At 39.1% G+C, this 25650-nt stretch overlaps 1 protein-coding gene across 1 annotated transcript; it reads left to right on the top strand.

The window, feature by feature from the left end:
• The first annotated feature begins 4 nt into the window (after positions 1–4).
• Positions 5–23930, top strand: CIR1 (corepressor interacting with RBPJ, CIR1). The gene is made up of 10 exons (XM_065670332.1): positions 5–164; positions 884–978; positions 1829–1902; positions 3056–3069; positions 3163–3218; positions 3571–3619; positions 3838–3955; positions 18983–19089; positions 20560–20645; positions 22332–23930. The coding sequence occupies exons 1-10, from the start codon at positions 93–95 to the stop codon at positions 23059–23061; spliced, it is 1401 nt and encodes a 466-aa protein (XP_065526404.1). The 5' UTR covers positions 5–92; the 3' UTR covers positions 23062–23930.
• The last annotated feature ends 1720 nt before the right edge of the window (positions 23931–25650 follow it).

Here is a 25650-nt window from a genome sequence, read left to right on the forward strand (position 1 = left end):
AGGCCCGCCCGCCGACCCGGAAGGCCCGGCGGGGGCAGCTGGCTGAGGGAGCCGGTCGGCGGAGGAGCTTCTGTCTCACTGTCGCCGTCGCCATGGGGAAGTCTTTCGCCAACTTCATGTGCAAGAAGGATTTCCACCCCGCCTCCAAGTCCAACATCAAGAAGGTGAGAGAGGCAGGCGGCTGCTCTGGCCTCTCAGGCGGTCGGTCCGGCCGTGTGAGGCGCGCACCGGGGCGCTGGGTCGGGGCCGGGTACCGCAGCGGCATGTCGGCTTTCCTGAGGTGGGACTGGGGCTGGGAGAAGGAAAAGTGAGGAGATAGTTGGGAGCTCGGGTTTACCCGCTCACCGGTGCGTATAACCGGTGCCGTATCGCCTTTCCTTGGCTCCACCGTTTCAAATCTAGACGAATAGGCACCAGACATCGCACAGGAAAGCTGCCGCGATGTGCCCGTGTTTTCCCGGTATGTCAGGCCTGTCTTGACCTGGTTCCAAATGTCGCTTTCCCAGAGCTGGACCATTCCAGGGGCTCCAAGAGAACCTGGGGTGTGGGGGCTCTGAGACTTCCGTTAGGAAGTGTTGCAATGGGAAAGACAGTGTCACAGCCACGGTGTCTTCTGAGCCTGCTTTTCCCTTTGGATTACTCAATTTTCTCATATCTCTTCAGTTTTTAAATCGGATTGGAGTTGTAGCTTATAAAAATCACACTGTTTGTGTGAAGCTCGTTTGTTGAAATGCTGGATGAAAATAGTATATTTTATGTGATTAGAATGGGAATTTTTACCTGTTAAGTATTTTCAATAGATTAAGCCAGTTAAGTATTTATATGTGAACATATTTAGTGGTGGGGCTTGTATTTGTTTAAAGTACAAACTTGTTTTAACTAGGTATGGATGGCGGAACAGAAAATATCGTATGATAAGAAAAGACAGGAAGAATTAATGCAACAGTATCTGAAAGAACAGGAATCCTATGATAACAGGTGAGAACTGGCATAAGATCACACACTTTTTTTCACTGCTTCTGGTTTTCATGGCAGTAAAGAGCATATTGTGGGTTATTTGGAATGCTGCCTCCCATTTGCTGTGGTAGTAGGAGAGGACAATGACTCATAAATCGATTTATGATTAACTAGAGGTCACAAGAACTTCTTTAAAGTGGCTCGTGTCTTCTAATTGATTTCAGAATATGCTGTGTTGGACAGAATAGCACGTAGCCTTGTGTGACAATATGTTTTGTAGAATCATAGAATGGTTTGGGTTGGAAGGGACCTGAAAACTCATCCAGTTCCAACCCCCTGCTATGGGCAGGGACACCTTCCGCTAGAGCAGGTTGCTCAAAGCCTTATTGAGCCTGGCCTTGAACACTGCCAGGGATGGGGCAGCCACAGCTTCTCTGGGCACCCTGTGCCTCACCCCCTCACAGGGAAGATTTTTTTCCTAGTGCCTGATCTAAATCTCCCCTCTGTCAGCTTAAAGTCATTTCAGCTTGTTTTCTCTATGTGCCCTTGTAAAAAGTCCCTCTCCAGGTTTCTTGTAGGCCCCCTTTAGGTACTGGAAGAGTGTTATAAGGTCTCCCTGGAGCCTTCTCCAGGCTAAACAGATCTGTCTTTCATAATTCTGTGGAAACAGTTATGTTTCAGTTGTGGTTGAAATGTATAGGTTTTGATATGCAGTGGAACATGCGAAAGTATTGGCTGGTCTCAGTTTTTTTGACATTCAACTTTTGTTACTCAAGTTAACAAATGAAAAATTGCCAGTTATTATAACAATTTCCTGTTGCACTTTTTTATATATAGAAATAATACCCCATACTCTGTCCTTTTTATTTAGATTGCTTATGGGGGATGAGCGTGTGAAGAATGGACTTAATTTCATGTATGAGGCCCCACCTGGAGCAAAGAAAGGTACTGTGGTTTCCTGATCGTGAGCAGACAGGACTGCAGAGCTAAAAGCCTTCACAAGAAATAAGCATCATGTCTTTTATTTTAAAATACTGTGTTCATAGTGAGGTAATGCTACAAGGTGGGATTTCCAGTTCTTCCTCTGGGAATATGCAGACATACATAGTATGTAACAATTTTGATCTTGCAGTGCTTTACGTTCAGACTGAGAATGGTTGGGTTTTCTTTTTAAATAACAGTACAATGTGAAGGGAAAAAGGGAGATACAGTATCTTTCCTGGCAGCAGCAGAAATACTGTCCTTGACCAGAGGTGTTTCTTTAGTCGATTTTAAAGCCAGTGGATGAGGAGGACTACGCCTTACCAAGGTGATGACTCAGACCACACAAACCTGTATTTTGGCAGAGTTACTTTCGCTTAAATTTCTGCCTGTAAGTCAGCTTGATGCATGTCATGCACAGGAAATACCCAAGCAATAAGTTAATTAGTTGGAGTTTTATAAATAATAAATACGGAGGTTCTTTAGCCAGAAATGCTGGCTAACCTCACTCTGGTAGGTGTGACTGACTGTATTTAGTAGATTCATAAACAGAAGTTACTGACTACCCTGTGGATACTTATATCGGTCAATTTTAGGGAAATCTGAATATAACTGCAGAACTAAGACTATGTACTCCCATTAAAAGAAAACATGTTCCCTTTAAAATTCATCTTTCCCTTTTACGTTAAAACCCTTGGAAATGCTTGGAGGGGCTCATTCTCATGGAGCAACTTTTGCAGTTGTTTTTAAAGCTCTTAAATTAATCCTTTAAGCTTAGAGCAGATGCAGTTTTAAACTAGTGATTTTTTCTAAAAAACTTATTTTTCTTTTAAAGTATTGTTGCTACTTTTGGGAAAAAAAGATTAAATTTTTTTTGTATTTTTATATCAAATTAGTGTAGTTTTGAAAGATTATTCTTGTTTCACAGGATTTGTAACTATATGCTAGATGCTGATTATTTATGTGTGCTGTATTTACTTTCTAGTTGCTTTGAGTATTTGCACTATTGTATTAATGTAAACAAAATGTTTTGTCTCCAGCTTAGACACCAGCTGCATTTTACATGTATAAGTAACATATTATTTCTTTTCTTTGCATGATTTTTGAAAATTCCAAGAGGAAGCTAAAGAGGTATTTCATTACATCGTTTCTTTGTTTTCTTCCTACTTAGTGAAATGTATTGAAAAAAAAATAATCAAACTTACAATGTTTTCTATTTTATAGCAGGAAGGAGAGACAGAATACAAATTTGAATGGCAAAAAGTGGCCCCTCGAGAAAAGTAAGATGTCTGATTTTTATCTGAATAAATATATTTATTACCTGCCTTTCAGATCCTTTTCTCTTTTTTTCCTTCCCTTTCTTTCACCACTTTGTTTTTGAAGAGGTCACTTGTATAATCTCATCATATCCTGGCAGTTAATTAGTAAAACCTGTAAACCTGGAACTATTTCATCGATAAGCTCAAGTTCTTGTTTGAATTTTACATGTCTGTCAAACACATTAAAACTAATGTTTACTGGAAGTACATCTCTGAAATGGATACACACTTAACAATCAAAGATAGTTTTGTATATGATGGTTTAAAAAATAATGTTAAGTCAGTATTTGTTTTCTTTTGTGTTGTGTAACAGGTATGCTAAGGATGATATGAATATCAGAGATCAGCCATTTGGTATCCAGGCAAGTTACATAAATCTCATGCTGTGGATGTCTTGGGTATATTTCAAACGTTGTCTAGCTGCAGTATTCACCTGAGCTCTCTTAATTTTATCATCTGTTTATCAATGAATTTAAAAGCTTCTCTAATGCCTAATAACAGATATTTCTGTAAATGTTAAGCTATGTTGTTAACTAAATTATGTCAAGTCTTTTATTTTTATTCTTTTTGTTCCTTTTAGGTGCGGAATGTGAAATGTATTAAATGCCACAAGTGGGGCCATGTAAACACTGACCGAGAATGTCCCTTATTTGGCCTGTCTGGAATTAATGCGAGTTCTGTCTCCACTGATGGTTCAGGTAGGCAATGAACATCTTTTAAAGATGGGGGTTAGAAACCTTTGGAGAACTTGCCATGTTTAATTTTAGGACATTTAAGTTTCAGTATTTCAAAGAGTTGATGTAATAGGAAAAACACTTCCTTATTCTAAATGTAGGATCCACAGTTCCAAGTTAAATATTCCAAATGACAGGGACTTAATGTTTTAATTAGTAATGCATTCTACAATGATGCCATAATGAATGTTGCTTTGCTTCTATCTGTGGCAAAAATTGAGACGCTGCAATGAGATTGTTTATATCACCATGAAATATTTGTGTCACAAAAGAAAAAAACCTGTAATAGATTATCAGAGACTGTCCCTGTTCAGATTCTGGCAAACTGCTTGGAAAAGCTGGAATTGTATCAATGTATCTTTGTGAATTACTTGGAAAAATGTAGAGGTTTGGGGTTGTTTTATATATGTAATTGTGCTTCTCTAAGTGGACAAGCAGTTGAAATCTAGGTTTCCAAATGCCTGGTTTCCTTTCAGTGGCTTCTTGCTGCTTCCTGAGCTACGTTTTTATTCCTCCATTAGTTTTCCTGTTAGTTGAAGTCACACAGTGTTAGATGAGGTTTGAAGAAGTGGATATTCTAGTCTGAGGTGCCTCTGCCCATGGCAGGAGGTTTGGAAATAGATGATCTTAGGGTCCTTTCCTACCCTAACTGTTCTATGATTCTATATAAACATTCAAATTTAATCTCTTTTTTACCTACAACACTTTGTGTTCCATAAGTTGTAATACTTTCAAGATTCATAAGATTGTGGCACCATAAAGAAACACTTGGTAACATGGGTGAGTCTTCAGCGTTGCTGTACTGTGCTTTAAGATCATGTGCCATATTGTGTATTCAGTTTTGCGGGGATGCCATTACAGTTGCACACTTGGTAATACCTAGTTTCTTCTGTCTTTCCTCAGGTTATCGGTTTTATGTAGTAGCTCTTAGTTTTATTCCATATTTAGCATACCAACAATTTTGCTTTTCAGAATCAGATCACCTGGATATGTCATTTCTTTCAGATGAGTCCTGGAAGACTGGAGTTAAAGGAAATGGTGCCTCTTGCACTTCCCTGCTTGTAGGCACTGTCTGATTATTATACCATTGTGTGAGCCACCCTGTAGTTGACATTCTTAGGCTTTCTTTTCCAGTAGGTTATAACATCAGATTATTTTTTGCCTCATTCTTATCTTAGAAGAAATTGTGCTTGGAGCATTCAGTGGTGGTAGAATTGTATTGTGCAGCTCTTGCATATCAGATATGCTTTTGTGCTGCAGAACTTGCTTCCCCTCACCACATTCAAGTGGATAAATTTTAGATGTGTTTGGCTGGGAAAGCAGAAAGTATTTGTACTTGCTTGCATGACCTTGAAAATGTTCATTCATAAAAGTGTAATATGGACACTTTGCAATGTCAATATAAGACTTAACTGCTTGTTTGAAACCTAACTGAACTATGCATCTAGGTGTAGGCAATGTTTGACTGCTGTGGATGTTTCCTAGTCCAATAAATGTTCCCTGGGTAGCTTTCCAAACCATGTTTCTAAGCCTAAAGAGAAGGATTTAGCACAGATAATGAATTTTGTATGAAGAACAGTGCTGTAAAATTACTCAGCTCTCAGAGTGTGCCAGTGCCCTCTCATTTTCAACTCTGGAACTTAGAAGACAGTGTTCTATGCTGAGCATAGACTTTTTCATAGGCTGAGGAAGGATTTCAGGGCGTAGGGGTGGGTGACAGATCAGGGTTTGTATATATAATTTGTAAAACGCTGTTCCTGGATTTGAATAGTCAGCTGTAATGATACTGATACATTTTCTTCCTTTCAGGGAAACTATGTAAAAACACTGTAGGTAAAGTTTAAAGTAATTTTAAGATCTTGATTTAACAGCAGATACAAGGCTTATAGGAAGTGGTAATATCATTAATCAGATCATCATATGAAAGGTTGCCTACTTCTTGTAACCCCAGGAATACGATCCTTTCATCAGCTTTTCTAAAACTTCATCTGATTTAATAACAAGCTAAATTACTCTGCCTTGACACCTTTTGGAAATTCCATGTATGCAAATGAAGCACTACAGTTAAGTGAGAACACAAGTTATGGAATTCACTGACTCTCTTAAGACTCGTGATTCATATACATGGCAAGTTAAAGCTTACATCACACATTTAAAAGACACATTGGGGTTTTTTTTAACTAAACCCTTACAACAGTCTCATCTTATCTGGGATGGGAGTAAGTATTTTTGCACTGCTGCTAATTGTACCCGTTTCTTACAGTGCTGCAGATCTGCAGTTAGCTCTGTAATACTAACCTACACTGAAGGTAAAACAGTGGTTTTACATTTCCTATCAAGACACTGCAACGTAAAAAAGACAAATTCTATCATGTTTTGATCAGTACCCCCCAACAATATAATCTTGTCCTGACGGTTTCTCTTTGCTGCTTTTTGTTTCCTCTCATTACTTCTACTTAATGCTTTGTTGCTAGCCCTAATGCTGAATTGGTATCCACCTCTAGGGACTTTCTTCTGTTCCTCTGTACAGCACATCTTCTCAAGCTCTGCTTCTTCCTACTGCTCTTTATCAGTAATCGCATGCACTCCTGAGCTGCTTTTGTGTTTCTAGACTAAATTCCTAATTATTTTCTGATTATCTTATAGTACTGCAAACATGTCCATTGCCGCACTATTCTTACTCAGATTGGCCAGAACTGCAAAAAATACTGCTTTTTAAGGGACAGACTTGTAATGATACAATCTTCTTTCATGAAACCTTTATGATTAGGTTTAAAAAACCACAAACCAACCAAAAGCACTTAAATTTTTTCCCACCCATCTCCACACTCCCCCACCATGTATCACAAATAAGTGTCTCTTCATGCTTAGAAAACTGGTAAAACCCATGTAAATAGTCCAGAGTTTCCATTAATTATGATTATCAATAAATATGTATATGAATTATGAAATGACTTGGCATATAAGGTCTGAACTCCAAAGAGCAATTTCCAGAAGCTAGCTGTTCATTTTTAGAATGTAGAAGAAAACGTATCTCTGAAGAGAGCGATCAGTAGGGTTTTCAAGGATAGGGCATGATTGCTTATGGTATGAAATGTGTATGTAATTTATTTGACTCAGGGTTTTAGTAGATAAATGTGTAAAAAAATATATATATATAAAAATATATAAAAATATATAAAATATATAAAATATATAAAAATGTTTGCAATCAGGTCTCAAAGTTGACAAATGTTGGGCTAAGGTTTTAGAGCAAATAATACTTTCAAAGGTCAGGAAGTAACTGTATATGTAGGAAGTCATCTTGGAAAGCTTGTTCCTAGCCTGTATGTCAGGAAACTGGAATGTAAATACCGTCTCATAAATGGAAGGGTACATCTGATAACTGCAGATATAATAAGGAATAAAATTTTAGTACAATAGTCAATATACCTGCACTTCAATTCTTTTATGAAGTATATTAGAAGGACCCAATTTAGGCTGTAAATCATTGAATTTTATATTTTTTGAAGAGCAGTTTTTTGCAATATTCGCATGAAGTCTTTGAAAAGATCTCTATTGCTTCAAATTTAGTTACTTGGTAGCACTTTATTTCTCGTGAGTTATAGTCTTCATTCTAACAGAAGATGATCTCTCGTGCTTTTCTTGCAAACTGAACTGAGCAATTTTTTCTAGGCAGTGTGTGGTAGTTACACTGCTTAAATTTAGCTTAGGATTCTTTAAAGTTTGGAAACATTCTCCCCTGTTAGAGCGCACTGCTGGAAGATGCTAGTCCCTGCACTGCAAAGCATCTTGGCTGGTAATGAATCTCTAAGCAATCAGTAATTGGGAGCCCTCAGCCTTATGGTTCTGAATCTGATATTGTAAGGACATTGGCATCACAAATTTCTGCAGATGTAGCTTTAAAGAAATGGTCTGGCTTCCCTGTAGGAGACTTTCAACAGGCCTTGTTTTTCTGGACTGTGTTCTTTTGCTTTAGAGAAGCACACATAAAGTCAGTCTATTTTCCTGTGTTTTGTTCATTGCTCTCTTACTGTATTTACCCAAATGTATTTCTGTCCACAGAAGAGTATGTAGGAACTTAGCTGCTCTCCTGTAAAGGATGGAAACATCTCATACAAACAAGTTTAGGAACCACAGGAGAAGTTCATTATGTATCAGTTAGACTCATGACTGAATTCCATCATATAATAACTTTGAAGTCTTTAAAAATATCTAGTGTAGAAGGGTGACTGCTCTCAGGAACGTTATTGTAAAGAGTTAATTAACTGGGAAAGGAAACAGGATGGTTTAGCCCAGGTAGGCAGCTCATCCCCTCACTCATGGCCCACACAGCAGGATAGGGGAGAGAATCGGAATGGTGGGTGGGAAAACTCACGGGTTAAGATAGACAATGAGGTAAAGCAAAATCAAAGTCATTCACTACTTCCCATTGGTAGGTAGGTGTTGTCATCTCCAGGAATGGCTCCATCATGCATTACGGTTACTTGGGAAGACAAATACCCTAACTGTGAACATCCCTCACTCTTCCTTTTTCCTCTGGCTTTATATGCTGAGCATGAAGTCATATGGTGTGGGATATCCCTCTTGTCAGTTGGGGTCAGCTGTCCCAGATGTGTCCCCTTCAAACTTCTTGTGCAGCCGCAGCATACTCACTCGTGAGGTGAGAAGCAGAAAAGGCCTTGATGCTGTGGCACATAACCATCCCTGGATTATCAGCACTGTTTTCAGCACAAACCCAAAACACAGCCCCATGCAAGCTACTGTGGGGAAAAAAAAAACAGTCCAGCCAAAACCAGTGCAAACAGTGGTAGTCATAGTATTGCTAACAAATCTTCATGTGTGTATAAAGGATTGGCACTTGCTTATTTGGAGGGACATTTTGATCTTTCTCCTTGATCAAAAGCAAAAGCTTTTGCCATAAAATGAAGGTAATATTATTAGGATAACCAAATAATTGAGTTAAATACAGGACGAGCAGCTTTTCCCCATCCTTCTCACTTTGTCCAAGAACTGGGCCTTCAAAGGTCTTAATTCAATGGTAACTTCCATTTAACAAAACCCCAGGAATTAGTGGGGTTGGTTGGTTGGTTTGTTCAAATGCCCAAATCAGTTGAGTTTCAGGGGCGTGTACACTTCTTATTTGAGTTGACAAAAAAGTTTGTAATGCGGAAGCCAAATTCAAGAGCACTTGATAAAAATGCAGTTTGTGTTTTGTTCTAATTTTTTTCTGCTTCAGGAGATCAAACCAGAATGTCTTATTTGGACTGAGACTATTTTTTCAGCCTCAGAGGAAATGTTTGAGTTCAGATAAATGAAAATGGAACTCCTATGTCTGATTTTGTTTTATTATGTAAAGTTTCTACTCTGATTCTCTGTGAGGAAAGAGTTATTGATCACCTACATACTTTTTTTTTCCACATCGCAAAGTAAGCACCAACATAGGCTTTTTCCACCACATAAATTCTATAAGCTGTGATTCTCTTATTTTGTCAGAAAGATACTTGTCTTAGAATCTTCGGTGAAGACTGCATTGTAATCTTGCTCTTTGCACATAAACTGATGGCAATTGCTGGTTTGGATTCAGTGTTGAATATCTTGTATGCAGAGACCAGTCATGGACTTCAGTTCGCTCAGGTAGAACCACTGCAAGGTGAATGCATGTCTGTGGCACAGAACTGTGTTCTGTGAGAAGAGGCTGCTGTCTTTCAAGGTTTGACGTACACTGCAGCACTCCAGCAAACAAAAAAAAATCACAATCAGTACCTTAACTTATGCATGGTGGCTTGGTTATTTTGCTTCTGGGGCCATTTTACTCATCTAGCTGGTAATTCATACAAAAAAAAATAATAATCTTACCGTTTAAAAAGTGCCTATTGAATAATATCTCACCAGTGAATAGAGATTATTTTTGCAATAAGGCAATTTCAGTGGATGTGGTTATCATGGGATAATCACACCCCTGGGGTACAGCCTTGTCTGTAATCTCCCAGGAGTGTAATTATTTCATGATAACTGCACCCCCTGGTGTTGCATTATTTCCATTATGAAATTCTTAGTTTTAGCTAGAAAGTAACTTACTTTGATCACTGGAAACTGCAAAGTAGTGTTAGAATATTCCAGCTGTGAGGCTTATGGGGGCCAACTTATAAGATTTATTTCTCCTTTACAAAGCTAAATTAGGCAATCAAAATGCTTCTTTGGCTAAACTGATTTACAGGGTTTTTTACTGATAAAATCCTAACTTTCAGATTTCAGACAAGGTGAAAATATCAGTTGTGTTTCTGACTTCATGTGTCACTGTGTACATGTGCATGTGTAAAATAAAAAACCAGCAAAACAACCCCAGATCACTAGTATCTAAAAGTTTGCCTGTTTTTACAATCCTTTTTTATCATTAAACAGCAGCATCTGTTGATTTATGTGCTTTTCAGTACCTTTTGTTTGTGAAGCCTGGAAAGCCTTTGACTTTTTTAGAATGGAGCCTGGTAAGTTTTCTGTGCAAATGCTCTGAAGTCACACTGTTATTTTACTTCAAAATTGCCTGCAGTTTTCTTGATCGGGTAAAGATAGGACACACTCAATACTACTTTTTTAATTATTATTATTCTTTATATTATTCTTTTTTCCCCCAAGCAATCTATCTTATTCAGTGAGGGTTGAGGAGTTGGGATTGATAAAAAGCTGTGAAAGCTTAAATGCTTACAACTTAATCATCTGGGATTTTTTTTTTAACAAATAACCTGTTATTACTATCAGCAAGTCAGGCTAGTGTCTCAGATGGGGAGGTAATTTTATGAATGACATAGTTAGAAATGGGATGGTAAGATTAAAAATGTTTCTCATGCTCTTGGCCTGTGAAACCTAAGACTGGAGAGTGCTGGGCATCCTTCTTTGCTATGGACTACTTTGAATGATTTACAGCCAGCTGGCTCTGTATGTGATCTGTCCAGTGAAAATACCAAGGAAAAATAGAATACTGTGAAGTGATCAGTGTGTTGTGGAAAATTCAGGCAAAAATGCTAAAAATGTAATGGAGTAATATGTGTGTGCATCTAGTGTCTTATGGTCTGCAGAAAGAAACACTAGGTATGTCTCTGAAAATACAGCCTGTTAAAGACTCATTATCGGCTCCTGCAGTCTGTGTCCTCTTTCTTCACTGCCTGAGTGCCCTTAAACTAATCGTGGTTGTAGTTTCCGTCAGTCTATCACTTAGTGTGTTCATCTGATATTTAGCTTTTGGGTGAAATTCCTTTCCATAGTAATCACTTAAATTAATCAGTCATACGGAGACAGCAGAAAAGGAAATCTATATTATGTCTAGATCGTGTATTTTTTAGTGACAGATATGGTATTTTTTTGTTTCCAAATAGCTAGAAATCTGCATTGTATCAGGAATGCAGAAATTTATTATTATTCTCTTGAATCTATAGCAACAAAGAAAAGGTATTTGAATACGTTAGCTGTGAATATTTGTATAAATGGTCATCTGTAGAAACATACAGTATATGAAACCTTCCTTTATGATCTGCAGCTGAGACCTTTGATTGTGAACAGTAGGAACCTTAACTAAATCTTCACATAGTTAACTGTCATATTTTAGAATAATCCTCTATTTATGTTTCAGAAGACTGTATTTGGTGTGAATGCATAAAATACAGATTTCTATTAGAAGCCTTGTGCTTAGCATTAAAGCAATAAATATGGATTCCTAAAGCAGTTTGATAATGTTAAATGGTTTTTACTACTCAGAAAAACAAGTCAAAAGGAAACTTGGGTTTCTCTGAAATACCCAATGACAAAAGCATGGCAAATTATACTGAAATCAGTGCTAAAGTGTTAAATTAAGTTCAACTGCAGACCCTCTGAAGAAGAGCTAATTAAAAGCCAGAGGTTTTTTTATTCATCGATTTCTCTCAATGCCAACTGCAGCAGTCACTTTGAAGTGTAAATATGGTCTGAATGCAGCCATCTCTGAAATGGATGGGAAAATTATCAGTAAAAAAAAATGATCAATTCTGAATTAGTGGAGGTAGCATAAATTTGCTATGTTCTGCATAACCAAGAATCATGAGCACATAATTTTGATAGTAGTTCTTTGTCCTTTAGATAAATAAATGTCTACTGTCCCTGTCACAACCGCTGTAAAAGTTCACAAATGATACAGTGCGATTAGGCTCAGTCTGTGACTTCTATTTTTTTTTCTCCATTTTTGTTCAATTTCCTTTTAAGCCATATGAAAAAAGACACACAAAACTCTGCCGAGAAAGTACATGGATGTATTGACAAAACTGTCTGTGCTAATTTTAAAGTTAGTTACTTTTTTAAGGCAAAATCTGAAGAGCCTTTTATGATGCATTATGCCTTTGCTACCACCCAGAGAAGGCAGCATTCTGATTTGGAGTATATTCATCCTCCGTGTGATGGTGTGCTAAACTGAAACCCACCAGCAGAGTGGTTTTTGGAAATGTAATTTATGTGGAAGAGATGTTTGCATACTCCCTGGAGTAGTTACTTAGTTATTTTTCTGCAGCAGAGCATGGCTTTAGTTGCCACTGTTAACTTTAGTTTTCACAGAAAATCAAATTTCCATTTGGAAGAATTATGGCCTCATGTTGTCCAAAATACATATAAGAAAGAATGAAGACAACATGCTTTAGGCCTGCTTTGTTAACAAAAAATATGTAGTAATAAAGGATAAGCCTTGAAAGTATCTCGTCCTTCATTCATAAATTGAGTTTTAAGCATATTGGAGTGGAGTATACTAAGTGTGACATATGCCAGTGAATTGATAGCAGATATGCACGTGTGTTTTGTTTACATTCATGTTCATATAAATTACATCTCCGTTACCAGGTCCAAAGTGTGATGGTATGATGATGGTGACATTTTTAGGTTAAAATCATCACATCCATAAACTAAAAGATGTCCACACAAGAAGACATTCTCAGGAAGGGGAATCTGTAGGAAAGCTCTATTCCAAATGGTCAGTTTTAATGATGCACAAAATGGGCGTTAGTTAAAATAAAGGTTAAAAAGTTATAGTTAAAATGATACCATGAAGAATCTACTGCATTTTCCAGTAATTCTTATACTGAGTAGTCTATTTCCTTTCATAACCATGCATAACTGCCGCTATCTTAAGTACATCTGGATACTGTAATTTCCCCTGCCACAGGTGGGAATAGTGGTTACATTATTACTGTTTCTTATCAGTTTGCTTTCTATATGTATTCCAAATAAAAATCCATTTAAAACTTAATTGGTTGCAAAGAATAATTCACTTTGCTCATCTGCACTGTGACAGCAGCAAAAGCTTTTATCAATAAATTGAGCAGATACTGTCAAGATTGTGCATCATGTGTAGATAGAATTAAAAGTGCTATTTTTGATGATACTGGCAATCATAACATTATGGTCTGTCTTTACTGCCACTGAAACCGTTGCAGAAAAAGTGGCATTTAATCATTACAGTCATTTTACAGAGGTTTTAGCATACTGTTCTCTAATATTGGATAACTTGAAAACTGTGCTTTAGATGTTTTAATGCAGGTCTGCGAGATGGTGCATTACAGCTAGCGCTGTTCTCCTGTGCCCAGCCACCTTAGAGGAAACACTCTGGCGAGAACAGCGCATTACGTACGTTCCACATTGTAGCTTTGGGAGCAGTACAGAAAGAATCAAACATTAATTGCAGCTATAGGTTTCTCTTGTTTCTGAGCCAGGAGTGGGGGCAGTAGCGCAGGGTGGGTAGACCTTGCTGTAAGCTAGGCGTTTACATAACTGAAATCCAGAACTGTATTTCCCCCCTGGTTGGTTGGTAGAACCAGAACTGATTCTGTTAAATAGATCTCAATTAAGTACGATAAGAAATCGGAGTGATCTTTGTTTGTTATAAAAAAAGGCATTTACAATATGTTGTAGAAATCCTAGTGTGTTACCATTCTGTAATCCAGTATAATTGATCCTCATATAGGCTTCAGAAGAAAAAAAAATCTATTTACAGCTCTTCTGTTTATTTAATTGTACAAATATGAAGGTACACCAACAGCTGTCGAGCCAAGGCTGCGCTCAAGTTGTACTTTGTGTAGGCTAAAATCCTTCTTTTCATACTTTACTGAATGGTTTGAGTGTCCAGATTTTGCACCCTGACTCTGAGTCAGCTGAGTTGTCTGGATTTTTTCCTTAATATCTTAAACAGAAGATAACATAGAATTAGTGAAGCAAGAACTTCTAGTGGGAATTAAGAATCAGGAAGAAGCTGTAGCCAGCCTATTTGCTTGACAACACTGTTTCTTAAGAATTCTAAAAGCCATGAAAAAAAATGTTTTAAAAATCCTTTGATGGGTCTTTAACTATGGAACCTCTTTTGTGCAAGCCCTTAATATAATCTTAAATACCTGTAGCTGAAGAAAAACTTAACAAGTTGTCAGTTGTCTCAATGCATAAAAATAAGTATGATATCAGTGTGCAATTAATTCCACTGTATGGTAAAAAGCTTTTCCAAGACTGTGACTTAATTTTAAAGCAGATAAATGTTTTAGTTTTAAGCAAGTGTCATCTGGAAAAGTTTTAAGGGGTTTTTTCTTTTCTTTTTTTTTTCCCCTATCAAAATGTAAATTCCAGAAAATAAGCTTGACAGTCAGATTCAAAAATAGCAAGGTACTGTATTTGACTTGTTTCAGAAAGAAAAGAAACAGATGATGAAACGTTGTAACTTTGAACTTATTTTTAGCTTGCTGATGGATGAATGCTGAGAGACTGCTTGTCAGAAGTTGTAACATTCAGCTATTTTTACAGGATTCCTATATCTAACGCTCTGTCAACTCATGGCATAGTGTCATCTCCAGATGTTTTCACCTACATGAGATCACGCAGGTAGCTTGATCACAGATGCTGTCACAAGTCCATACAGAATTCATCCATGAGGACAGTTTTTATATTACACAAAGTATTTTTCTATGCTTGATGCAGGAGTGATTTTTTGGAAGTTGATGGGTGCTGTCCAGGAGTGCTTAGCTAACACCAGTTCCCAAGATTTAGCCAGCTGAGAGCTTCTCAGCTCAATCTTACCATCTGTTTTACAGTCTGTGACTTTGTTGGAACTCTATCTGTCTTTGCCTGGCTATCAGGTATACTTTGTACTGTTTTGTCTGAAGATCTGGAGGGTGTTGACATTAAGCGTAGTCATAACCCAAAGGCTGAGAAGACTGACCAGTTTAGCTTACCATGCAAACCAGGTTTGATCACACTGGGCATAATCGCATTTTCAAGAAACAGGACTCCTGAGTCAATTCACCAAACAGAGGAAGAAGCCCTCTGCCAACCAGTGTACTGGTAGGTCCAAGATACAAGTTTTGGCTCCTAAGTTGAGGAAGCCAGGGACACCTCTGAGAAGTTGAGTTTTGCAAACCTCTGTTAAGTGAGGCTCAGTGTTTGGAGTTGCTTTTACAGTTTTTGTCTCCCTTGTTTGTATTGGCCAGGAGAAATTCCTTACTTACACTTCCACACTTACTTACAGTGTGGAAATTGGAATGTGATCATTTGCTCACACATTTAGGCATCTACATCTTTTAAGACACTGTGAAGAAGCAGCCCAAAAAGAAGTGTGTTACAAGCCCCAGTGCTGTCACATGAAATATTCATGCCCAGGAACCCTGGGAGACCTCAAACTGTCACTGATATTTCAAAGAAAATCAGATCTGCTTATCCAAATAATTAAATTGAAATCATTAAAGTGTAAATCAAAATCAGCCTCTTGAGTCATGAATGGGAAAAGAAAGTCACCAAGTGTTGATTCCTGTGATTCCAAGCAAAGGAGTTCAGTTGTGAGAATAAAAGTTTTATTTATTCTCGTGTTGCAGAATAAAAGTAGGTAGTAATAGAGCTTTACTTTAAGCTGTGCAGGCATTGTAAAATACAGTGTCTTAGTTAAACCTCTTGGCTTCGTAAGCAGATAGAAAACACTCTCTTTAAGACTTCCCAGATTAGATACTGTTTTCTCCCTACTGTGGCCTAGCATGGCTAGCTGTGCAAAGGTAGCGATGCAGTGTTGATGTCATCGTGCAGCAGAACAACTGAGAAGTTCAGTGGCATTGGCTGTTCACCTGTGTCATCCTCTCAAAAACATCCATGTTTCTAAAACTGAGAGATCACATGGTGCTTACAGAATACTCCATAATAAACTGTAGTGGACAGTGTACATGTACTGGAGTCTGCACACAGGAGGGTTGTGACTCTACTTCTATTTATGGGCTGCACTTACATTCTGAATCTCATTTCCTGGTGTTGCCTAAAACCTTCAGTTACAGTAAAAATCATGTACCTAATAAATCTTCATGAAGATTCTTGCAGCTCCTTACAAGCTAGGCTGAACCTAAATTGCTGTTTCCCTCATAATTAAAGGGAGACCAAAATTTATCTTAGAAACTGCTTTAGTCTCGAGGTTCATGTGATGTATCTTGTATACATCTACAAAACAAGAATAACATGGATTTGTTAACTGTCCTTGTCATGGCAATGCCACGTTGTGACTAAAGTTTTGTAGAATATCTGAACATCTCTGACATCATTGACAAACAAGGAAACAAAAGTCATGTAATTTTTAATATTTTTTTGCCTGGCTTGCTTTCCTTCTAAGCTTCCCTGTGGTTTTGCTTTTTAAACCTTGTGTTGATTTCACCTCTAAAAAGCATGTGAAAGCTAGCTCAAAAGTTTGCATGCAGTTGTGTGTTGAGTCCCGGTTGGAGCAGCACACTGATAGGTCTCTTGTTCACTTGCATGGTTCAGTGTGGTACAGCACAACTCACATCCATTGGGCACAAATGCACAGAAATCGGTAGTATTGTGCGTTCTTTGTAAGCATTGTAAGTAAAAGTGGAACTAGTTTTGCTTACCTCTTCCAGTGCTGCGCACAAAATGAACCTGGAAGATTTGCTTCTAGAAAATAATGTTAAATAGTGCTGTTGAAGGCCAATATGCCTTTGTGCCTCTCTGGTCTGGATTCTGTCTGTAGTTCCTCTATAGAACTGCAAAGTTAGGGCTTCTGTCTTAGTTCTTTTGCAAATCTGTATAGACTGGGACAAGTTATATTCATCTATTTATCTAATCATGCTAATCAGAATAGGTATCCAATACACATCAAAATGTGTACAGCACCGAGACACTGAAGGGCGAATACCTGAAAAATTACTTGGGTTACTTTGTTAGGCAGTGGCTCTTACTGCGTTTGTGTAGTAGGGGTATTCCAGGCTTCAGTCTGGTCAAATGGTTTGGTTTCTTTGGTACGGTGAAGTTTTCATGACTCTACGCTTTGTCTCCATTCAGCTTCCTTGTACAGGGTATTTGACTGAATTGCATGGCTGGATTATGTTGCTTTTTCAAATCAAGACAACCAAGTTCTGTTGTTAGGTTTCTGTCTAATGTCAGTTTCGGCTGCAGCCAGAGCAGATTTGGGCAAACAGAGCAAGGTTGTAAATTTGAAATAAGCAAAAAATGTAGATGCTAGAGCCCATCTACATTCATCAGCAGTCAGTGAGCTTACAATTACACTGTAACGTGTAAGAAGAAAAAGCACTTTTGGTGAAATCTATGGGGAGGGGGTGGGAAGCAACCCCCTACTTAATAAAAATGTAAACTCAAGGAAAACCTGTAAGGTATCTCATTAGAAAATTCTTTTGCTGGGCAAAATGAGGGACTTGTGAAAAGAAAGTAATGCAAGGGCTCCTTAAGCCATTTTCAAAGTTTTATCTTCTTCCTTCCTGCTTTACATATAGGCCTGCCTGTTTCTGTACGCAGTGTGTTATATGGGAAAACTAAGAAGTCGAAGCTAACAGTTTTTGAGACAATGCTAGTTTACTTTCTGTATATTTTCCATAGTAAAAATCTCTCTTTACTTTCCATACTACTTTGCATTAAAAATCCATGAGTCTTGTCCATCTCGGTAACTAACAGACTCTTAAAACCACAAAGCAGGATCAGTAAGTTTCATAAGACTAGTTAATCTTATCACTTACAGTTAGTTCACTGAAGTAATAGTTATCATGTGCTCCATGCTCTGTTTTACATTCCTTCTAATTTAGATTTACCTTACACAATTGTGCTAATTCATTGACAGGAAGGTTCATGAATGAACTAGTGAGAAAATATACTGAAAGCAACCTAACAAAAGAGTCTGTGTTTAGGGTGAAGAAAAAGTACCTAACTGGACAAGTACATGAAGTTTTGATGATCACAGGTGTTCAGTTAAAGCAAAAGAGTGAGTTACAGGGGTTATGAATTGTGCAGTTGAGTCTGAATGACCCAAAATACATCTCATTTTTTACTCCTTGTTAGATGCTTGTAAAGAAAGATGACAAGTGCCTAATCCCAAATGCTTCCTCTAGTGCAACACACAATGTGATTTTCAAACTGATAAACCAGAAATCTCTGAGGAGGTAACAGCCTTGAGTCTAAACATACCTGGGTGCCCCAAGTAAATAAGTGAAGACATAGGTAACTTTCACATGTATTTATTTATATTCTGTACGTGTACTGAGTTTCAAATAATGATTACTTCTTACATGCAAGTTCAAAAATTTGTACCATTATGAAGAATGCCTTATTTGTGACATATTAGAAGAGCATTTTTGTGGTGTTTTAAGGGAGAGGAGGTACCTTAAAGTCTTATTTAATGTGCTTTCTTTAGGTTTCTTGTGCTTTTTTGCTATAATAAAAATGTATTCTAGACTTACCTAAATATATTGTTTTCAACATGACAAAGTTACATAAGAGAATCCCCTTGTACTTACAGAAAAATGCAATTATTTTCTATTCTGAATCTCCAGACTGCTGTTTTAGAAAATCATATCTGATTATTTGCTCAGCAGAAGATTATTGAGTTGATTTAGCTGTGATTTTACTTAACAAAGCTTCAGCTGAATTCCTACTGTGGAGTCCAAAAAAGGTAGAGAGATATAAATGATACATTCAGACTGTGATTTTTGTGAACAGGGCCATCAATGCACCCCTCGGAGCTAATAGCGGAGATGAGAAACAGTGGGTTTGCACTGAAACAAAATGTACTGGGGAGAAACTTGACCGCAAATGATCCATCACAGGTAATGATCTTTTTACCAGTAAGCTGAAAATGTCTATAAATCTAAATGTGATTGCTTGTGAATTGTTACTTAATGTTTTCAAATATGCATATCCATAGGAAAGCTGAATAGCTATACGAGTAGAAAAATGTCCAAAACCTTACTGCTTTCCAGCTTTGTTTCAAGTCAGAATGGTGAATCATAAATTACTTCTTTTAAAATCACATATAATAAATTAAATCCCTCCTCTGGGTGACTAGAAATTGAATTTTTCCTGAAGGGGGTGGTTAGGGCTTTTGCCGCATACTTCTGATACAACGCTAACCTTTGGATGAGGTTTGAGGAAGTATGCACAAGTGATGACTGCCAGGAATGCTGTATCTGAGTCAATCAAATCAATTGATTGACTATTGTTACATTTATTATTTTGGGGAGTGAAAATGCGTAATTGTCTTTACTTAGACTGCACAGGGTACGTTTCTAATTGAGGTGCTTTAGTAAAAACTTAAAGTGAAAAATTCGTATATGCTCCTTGAGTGAGCCACCATGAAATGCCCTTTGTCCATATGGCAGGATAGTCAAACCACTTGTAAAGAGGGGACAACCTCAAGCTGGCCTTGACATCTTGAGCAAATCAGCAGTTCATTGTGTCTCCACAGATGGATGTACCTTTGCATTTAAAAAAGCTGGGTACCCCAGAGAAACCTAGCATGGTGGCACTGTTAAGTGAACCACAGTGATACCAGTGTGTTTAGTTCATGTTAGGTGTGGTGGAGGGATTCTTTTGAATGAGCTTTTAATCTTTATTTCTTGTTTCTGCTCCTGAATGTGGCTAAAATTAAAAACATCACAGTGGAGAACTGTAGTGTACCAGATGCACATAATTTGAAGAATTCAGGGTCTTCAAAGTAACTATGCTTTGCTGATTGCGTTACTGTATGTAGATTATATGATTACAGTATTTTGCATTGATAGAACACTTTATGAACATTTGAAGACTAATAGCACAACAGTGAGGTAGATGTGTTAATACCCATTTTCCTAATGACTAAAGCGAGACAGAAAAGTAATTTGCTTAAATTACCCTGGGTTCAAGCAGGACTAGCATCTTACCTATTCATCCAAGCATGATAACAATGGAGTGACTTATCCTGGGGAATCATGTGGGCTCCAGAATGGGCTCATTTTTATTAACTATTTCAGAAATGTTTCTTTCCCTAGCAGTGATTTTTTCATACGTTCCTGATAACTCCTGTTGTATAACCCCACATTAAACACCTACTCAGCTTTTGAGACAGAATGTGGGGGATTTTTTTGCTTTGCAGTGAGTATGCTGCTCTTTCCAGAGAGTCTTAAGCTGACTTAGTAATATGAATATATTTGTGCCAGTGCAAAAATAAGGTGCATAGAGGCATCACTTTAAGTACAGAAATCTGAATGAAGAGATTATTTTCATATGTAAGAACTTAATATCCTGCCATATTTTCCTAGGAATTCATTGCAAGTGAAGGAGAGGATGATCCAGAAGTTGAATTTTTAAAATCACTGTCAACCAAACAGAAGCAGAAACTTCTACGGTAAGTGTGATACCTGGTGAAGGGGATCTGTATCACCAGGAGTTCTGACTCTGTGGTTGTCCCTGTAACTTTTCTGTGCCACTGAAGAATTTAGCACCATCGGTACAGAAGAAAATCAGCTTAGTCGAGCATGCACCTGACCATAAATGGCATTATGCAGCATGGGCTTTTTATCCAATTGGTTTTGGTTTAATCTGGCTGTTCTAGTCTAGTTGTGACGCCTTTGCGCTGGGGCTTGTTTCCAGTTTAACAGGTATACTGAAGTAGTAACAATTGGCTCGCTGAAGATGCTGTCAATTGTTGGTTTAAGGTATGATTTTGCACTCCACTGTTTATAGCATCTTCTTCCAGGATTAAAAATCCCATGTTCTTGTTTACTGGTTTACAATTTGGCAAGGTTTGTGTGGCTAAACTGAGCCTCACCTTGCACCTCAGGGCCAAGGCTGGCTCAGCTCCACAGTGCTTTCAGCTCAGGGTTTCCCATTTGGTGCTCCAGCAGAGGGAGCTCCCTGTGGTCTTGCTCTAATAAAAAGTCAATGAGCTTTTTCATTCTTTGCTTATATCCTACAGATCTTGCTTTCTTTTTGCTCTGTTATTTTGCAATGTTATTTTGAAATAACCTGGAAATGTTTAAAATGAAAAATATTAACTACTTCCTACCTAGTAGATCCCGTACAGGTATCTTTAGTTAAAATGGCCTTTTAGGTTAAAAGACATGGGCATGTACATGGGCAGCGGGAGGAAGGGAGAAAGGTGAATGGCTAAGCAGGTACATGAGCAGGTAGGTACGTATGGTATTTGCATATATAATAAATAGTTCTCTGAAAGCAACTGGCGTATTTTATGTTACTTTTAGGTAAGGAATGTGTATGAGTTTGAGTAATTTAAAACAAAATATTTTAATTTCTTCTGGCCCAACACAATGAAATTATAATACTTTATATTTTGAAAGTTGAAGTTCAGTAAATATTTGGGTCCTTTAGATTTTACTAGTCTGAAGGGATTTTGTAGTTTCACTGTTCAATCACTGAATAAGAGAAGAGTAAGCACAGACACAAAATTAAAACTAGGTGAAAGCAGTCAAATAACAGTGAATGCATCATGTGCACGGTAGAATATTGTACTTATGGCTAGAAGATGGAAATATTTAGTTGTGTCAGAAGAGGTTATTGAAAAGAGCATACTATTTGCCTGTAAAACTCGGAGATGCAGGTTTTAGAGTGTCTGTTTCCATCATTAATAGAAGGTGAATGTTAATTGTGGCGGGTTTGTTTCATTTTCAAAATCTCTTCTAAAAATGTACAAACAAAAGCAGCGATGATTTCCCAGTCTCCAGAGCAGGCTGACAAAGGGGATAAGCACTACTGAATGTATTCATTCCTCGTTACAAGGCTAAAATTGACACCTCTTACTTATCTTTTTTAAAATTAAAGAATTTAAAAAATCATATCCCCCTGTTGTGAGGGAGCAGCTGTGGATTACAGGAGGATTCTTTATACGGTTAACCTCAGGTTAGAAGCTTAAACATAGTATTTTGCTGAAAGGAGAGAAATTCAACATGTTTTTAGGAAAACAGCGTATTTGCTATAGTGTGGGTCATCAGAAGTAGTGAACTTTAAAAGTCTTCGTAATTTAGAATATCTTAACACATCTGATTGCGCTACTGTTCTGTTTTGAAATTAAAAGGAAGTTGGATCGTCTGGAGAAGAAAAAGAAAAAGAAAGAGACAAAGAAGAAAAAGCAGCAAAAGAAAAAAAGCAAAAGTAAACACAAGAAACATAAGACGAAATCCTCTTCCTCATCCTCCAGTGAGACTTCAGTAAGCAGCAGTGATAGCGAGACTGACAGCAGAGATAAAGCGGCACAAAAGAAGGTGGATTCTAAGAAAAGAAAAAAAGACAAGTTTTCAGAGGCTAGCAGCAGCAGCAGCGATTCAGAAGGAAAGGCAAAGACAAGGAAGGAAAAACTTTATGAAGATCTCTCCAGTAGTCACGGTAACAAGGACAAAGATAGGGAGACATACAGGCCTTTAAAGCAAGACAGTTCTGCGGAGAACAACAAATGGAGCTCCTGTGAGGGGGAAAGAAGGTCCAGAAGCAGATACCATAGCACCAACGAGAGAGAAACTGAAAGAAAGGAGAGGAATGGTAGAAGCCCAAGCACGGATGAGAGGAGCAGGAGAAGTCCTTGCACAAGTCACAGCAGTTCCAGGCAAAGGCAAATAAGAGAAAGTCCAAGTCAAAGCCTTGGTGAAGAGCGGCACAGGAAACATGAAACCAGAAGCCCCAGCACAGATGTTCACAGAGACAAGAAAAGAAGCAGAGAGAGCTATAGGGACAAGTGCAGTAAAGTGGAACACAGAGAAAGGAGCAGACGCAGTAGAAGCAGAAGCAGAGAGAGGAAAAAAAAGAGATAGCATAGGGGACAGGTGCAAACAAGAACGTCTCTGGGTTTTGATGAATACCTTTAACAAGGGCTCAATTACGCATTGCTGTTCATTTTCCAACCTCTGTAACTAGATTTTCCTACATAAAGCCAACGACATCATTTCTATAATGTTCGAATATTTGTAAATTAGGTATAAATGTTATGGTATTTTTCTTACTGTATAAATATCCTTGTTGGCAAATACCTCTTGTATACATGCAGTAATTCATAGACCTGATTTTAGGGGTTTAAAATATTTCAGAGCAGTATGTAGTATTTTTGGTTCTGTCAGTGGTGATTTCTGTTTAGATGCAACTGTCAGGGGAAGCAGAGAGTAATTTGGGAGGAGTCCTGGGATGTGCTGAACACTAGCAAACAGTTGAGATAGTTCTGGATGAAGTCACTGCTTCACATTTCAAAACACCGTATTGTCAAGGGTTTGGGTTTTTTTCATACTGAAGCATTTTTTCCTAAAGTTCCCTGTAAGAGATCAATTTCCTGAGTTAAAACAACAGAGAAGACATAGTTCACATAAGTGTGTAGCCAACATTTTTTGACCTCCTGCAGTGTACAAGCTTGGTCAGGGCTATCTAAACATCTTGAACCCCTGTTGGTGTGTGTCAGTACAATGTCAAGTTACTGTTCAATAATCCCTCAAGACATGAAAAGAATATTTACTGCCTCAACTGCTTCAGGTATTTCATTGTTTGTGGTAGAAAGTGAATGTAAATAGTCATCCTTTTGTTTTCGTGAAACAAACTTTAGAGGGTTTTTTTAAATGATTGTCATTTTCTGCACACATTGTTATGAAGACGAGCTTCCATAATAAAATACCTTATTCTTTAAAAACAGTAAGAATTGCTGCCTTCTCCAAGTTCTGAACCCGTACAAATTCATGAGGAAACGCTTCACAGGGGTTTTCTTGCAAAAGAAATGCTTCTCTGCCATTTAGGGGTGGCCAGTGGGAGTACATTAGTGGGCAGGTGGAAAGGCATCACCTTTTCAGAATCCTCTGTATTCTGGCAAGCAACTTTCTTCCCCTCCTCACTCACAGGACAAATAGGACTGTCTTTTATTACCAGTCCACTTCTTGCATCAGTCACTCAGAAGCTTTTCAGTATCACAGAGTATGACACATGGTAGAAGTGACCTGGCTTATCTTGAAGTGCATGTGAATGGGTTTGAAAGGGTGAGCCATTAAGGGATGTCACCTTCTTTTATAAGCATTTGTGCTAGGTTGCTCCAGGCTTTCTTGCCAGAGCAGCTGGGAGCTGAAGGGCGTGCACAATTCAGTAGAGTCAGGCCCCATATTCATGTGTGTGTGGGAGCTCCGATGTAGAGAGAACAGGAGGAGACTGACAAAACGCCCGTACGAACAATCTGAACGAAACCTCTTGTGAAGAAGTTATTATGCTTCTGTGTAAGAGAGGACAGAGAAATGTGATAGGGAAAAAGGCATATTCTGGTAGAACGTTTTCATGTTAAGTGCAGCGTGAAAGGAGGAACAGCCAGCGAGTACTGCAAGGTTCTTCTATTCTGAAGACACGTCTCTTGCTTACAGGCCTGTCGGATTGTGTGTCTGGCACAGGAATCTGCCAACTGCAAGCTGACTTTTAGCTGAAGAAGGAAGGACAGCTCAAGGTCCACCAGTCTCTCATTTTTGTGGGCTATGCATTTTGTATTTTCTTTTAGCATGTAGTTAAACTGTATATGATGCACATCTTGCCTTATCACGTACGAAAAGAGCGGCAGATGGCACGGGCTTACTGTGATGGTGGCCATGGTGAACGAAAATTAGACCGAAAGAATAGCAGCGGTTTGGAAGTATCTAGCTCAAAGACTACCTGTTGAAGAGCACAGCTCTGGTCCTCTTGACACCCATTCTGCTTTCGGTGCAGCGCGGGGGAAGGTGGTGCCGCTTTGGAGGAGGGCTCGCGTTGCGTTCCCCTGCGCCCCTGCCCCGGCGTGAGGAACGAGCCGGCTGTGGAAGGACGGGGCTCCCTCGCCCCCCTTGGCTGCCTTAAAAGCCGAAGGGGTGGGGTCCCGGGACGATGTGCCCAGTGAGGGCCCTCACGGTGCTGGGTCCGCCCCGCGCCCCGCCCCGCCCCGGCCCCTCCGGGTATTCCGTCGCGGGACGCCCGCCGGCCCGGTGCGGCCGCTCGGCAGCGCCGGCGGGGCCCGGTAGGAGGTGCTGTCGGTTCACAGATGAAGGTAAGAGCGTGCGGTTGTTGTTAATTCCTGCCTCCAAAGCCGCGGGATGGGGTTAGCCCTCTGCCCGGGCCCGCGGCGCCTTGAGGCGGCTCCCTCAGCGCCGCGGGAAGGGCCGAGGCCCAGCGGCGCAGGCCTGCGCAGGGACCGGGGCTCCCCGCGGGCGGAGCGGGAGCAGCTGGGGCTGGAGGCGGGCCGGCGGCTCGCTGAGGGCGAGCGGGCAGCGCTGAGGGGACAGGGCCGGAGAGGTTGAGCGGCCCGCGGGGTTTCACCCGGGGGCGGGCGGCCGCGGGCCTCCGGCCCGGGGCCGGGGTCGCCGGGCCACCCTTCAGCTCCACTGCCCCGCGGAACCGGTCGTTTCCAATTAGCG

Source organism: Lathamus discolor, chromosome 3 (assembly GCF_037157495.1).
Source record: "Lathamus discolor isolate bLatDis1 chromosome 3, bLatDis1.hap1, whole genome shotgun sequence".
NCBI classification, from domain to species: domain Eukaryota; kingdom Metazoa; phylum Chordata; class Aves; order Psittaciformes; family Psittacidae; genus Lathamus; species Lathamus discolor.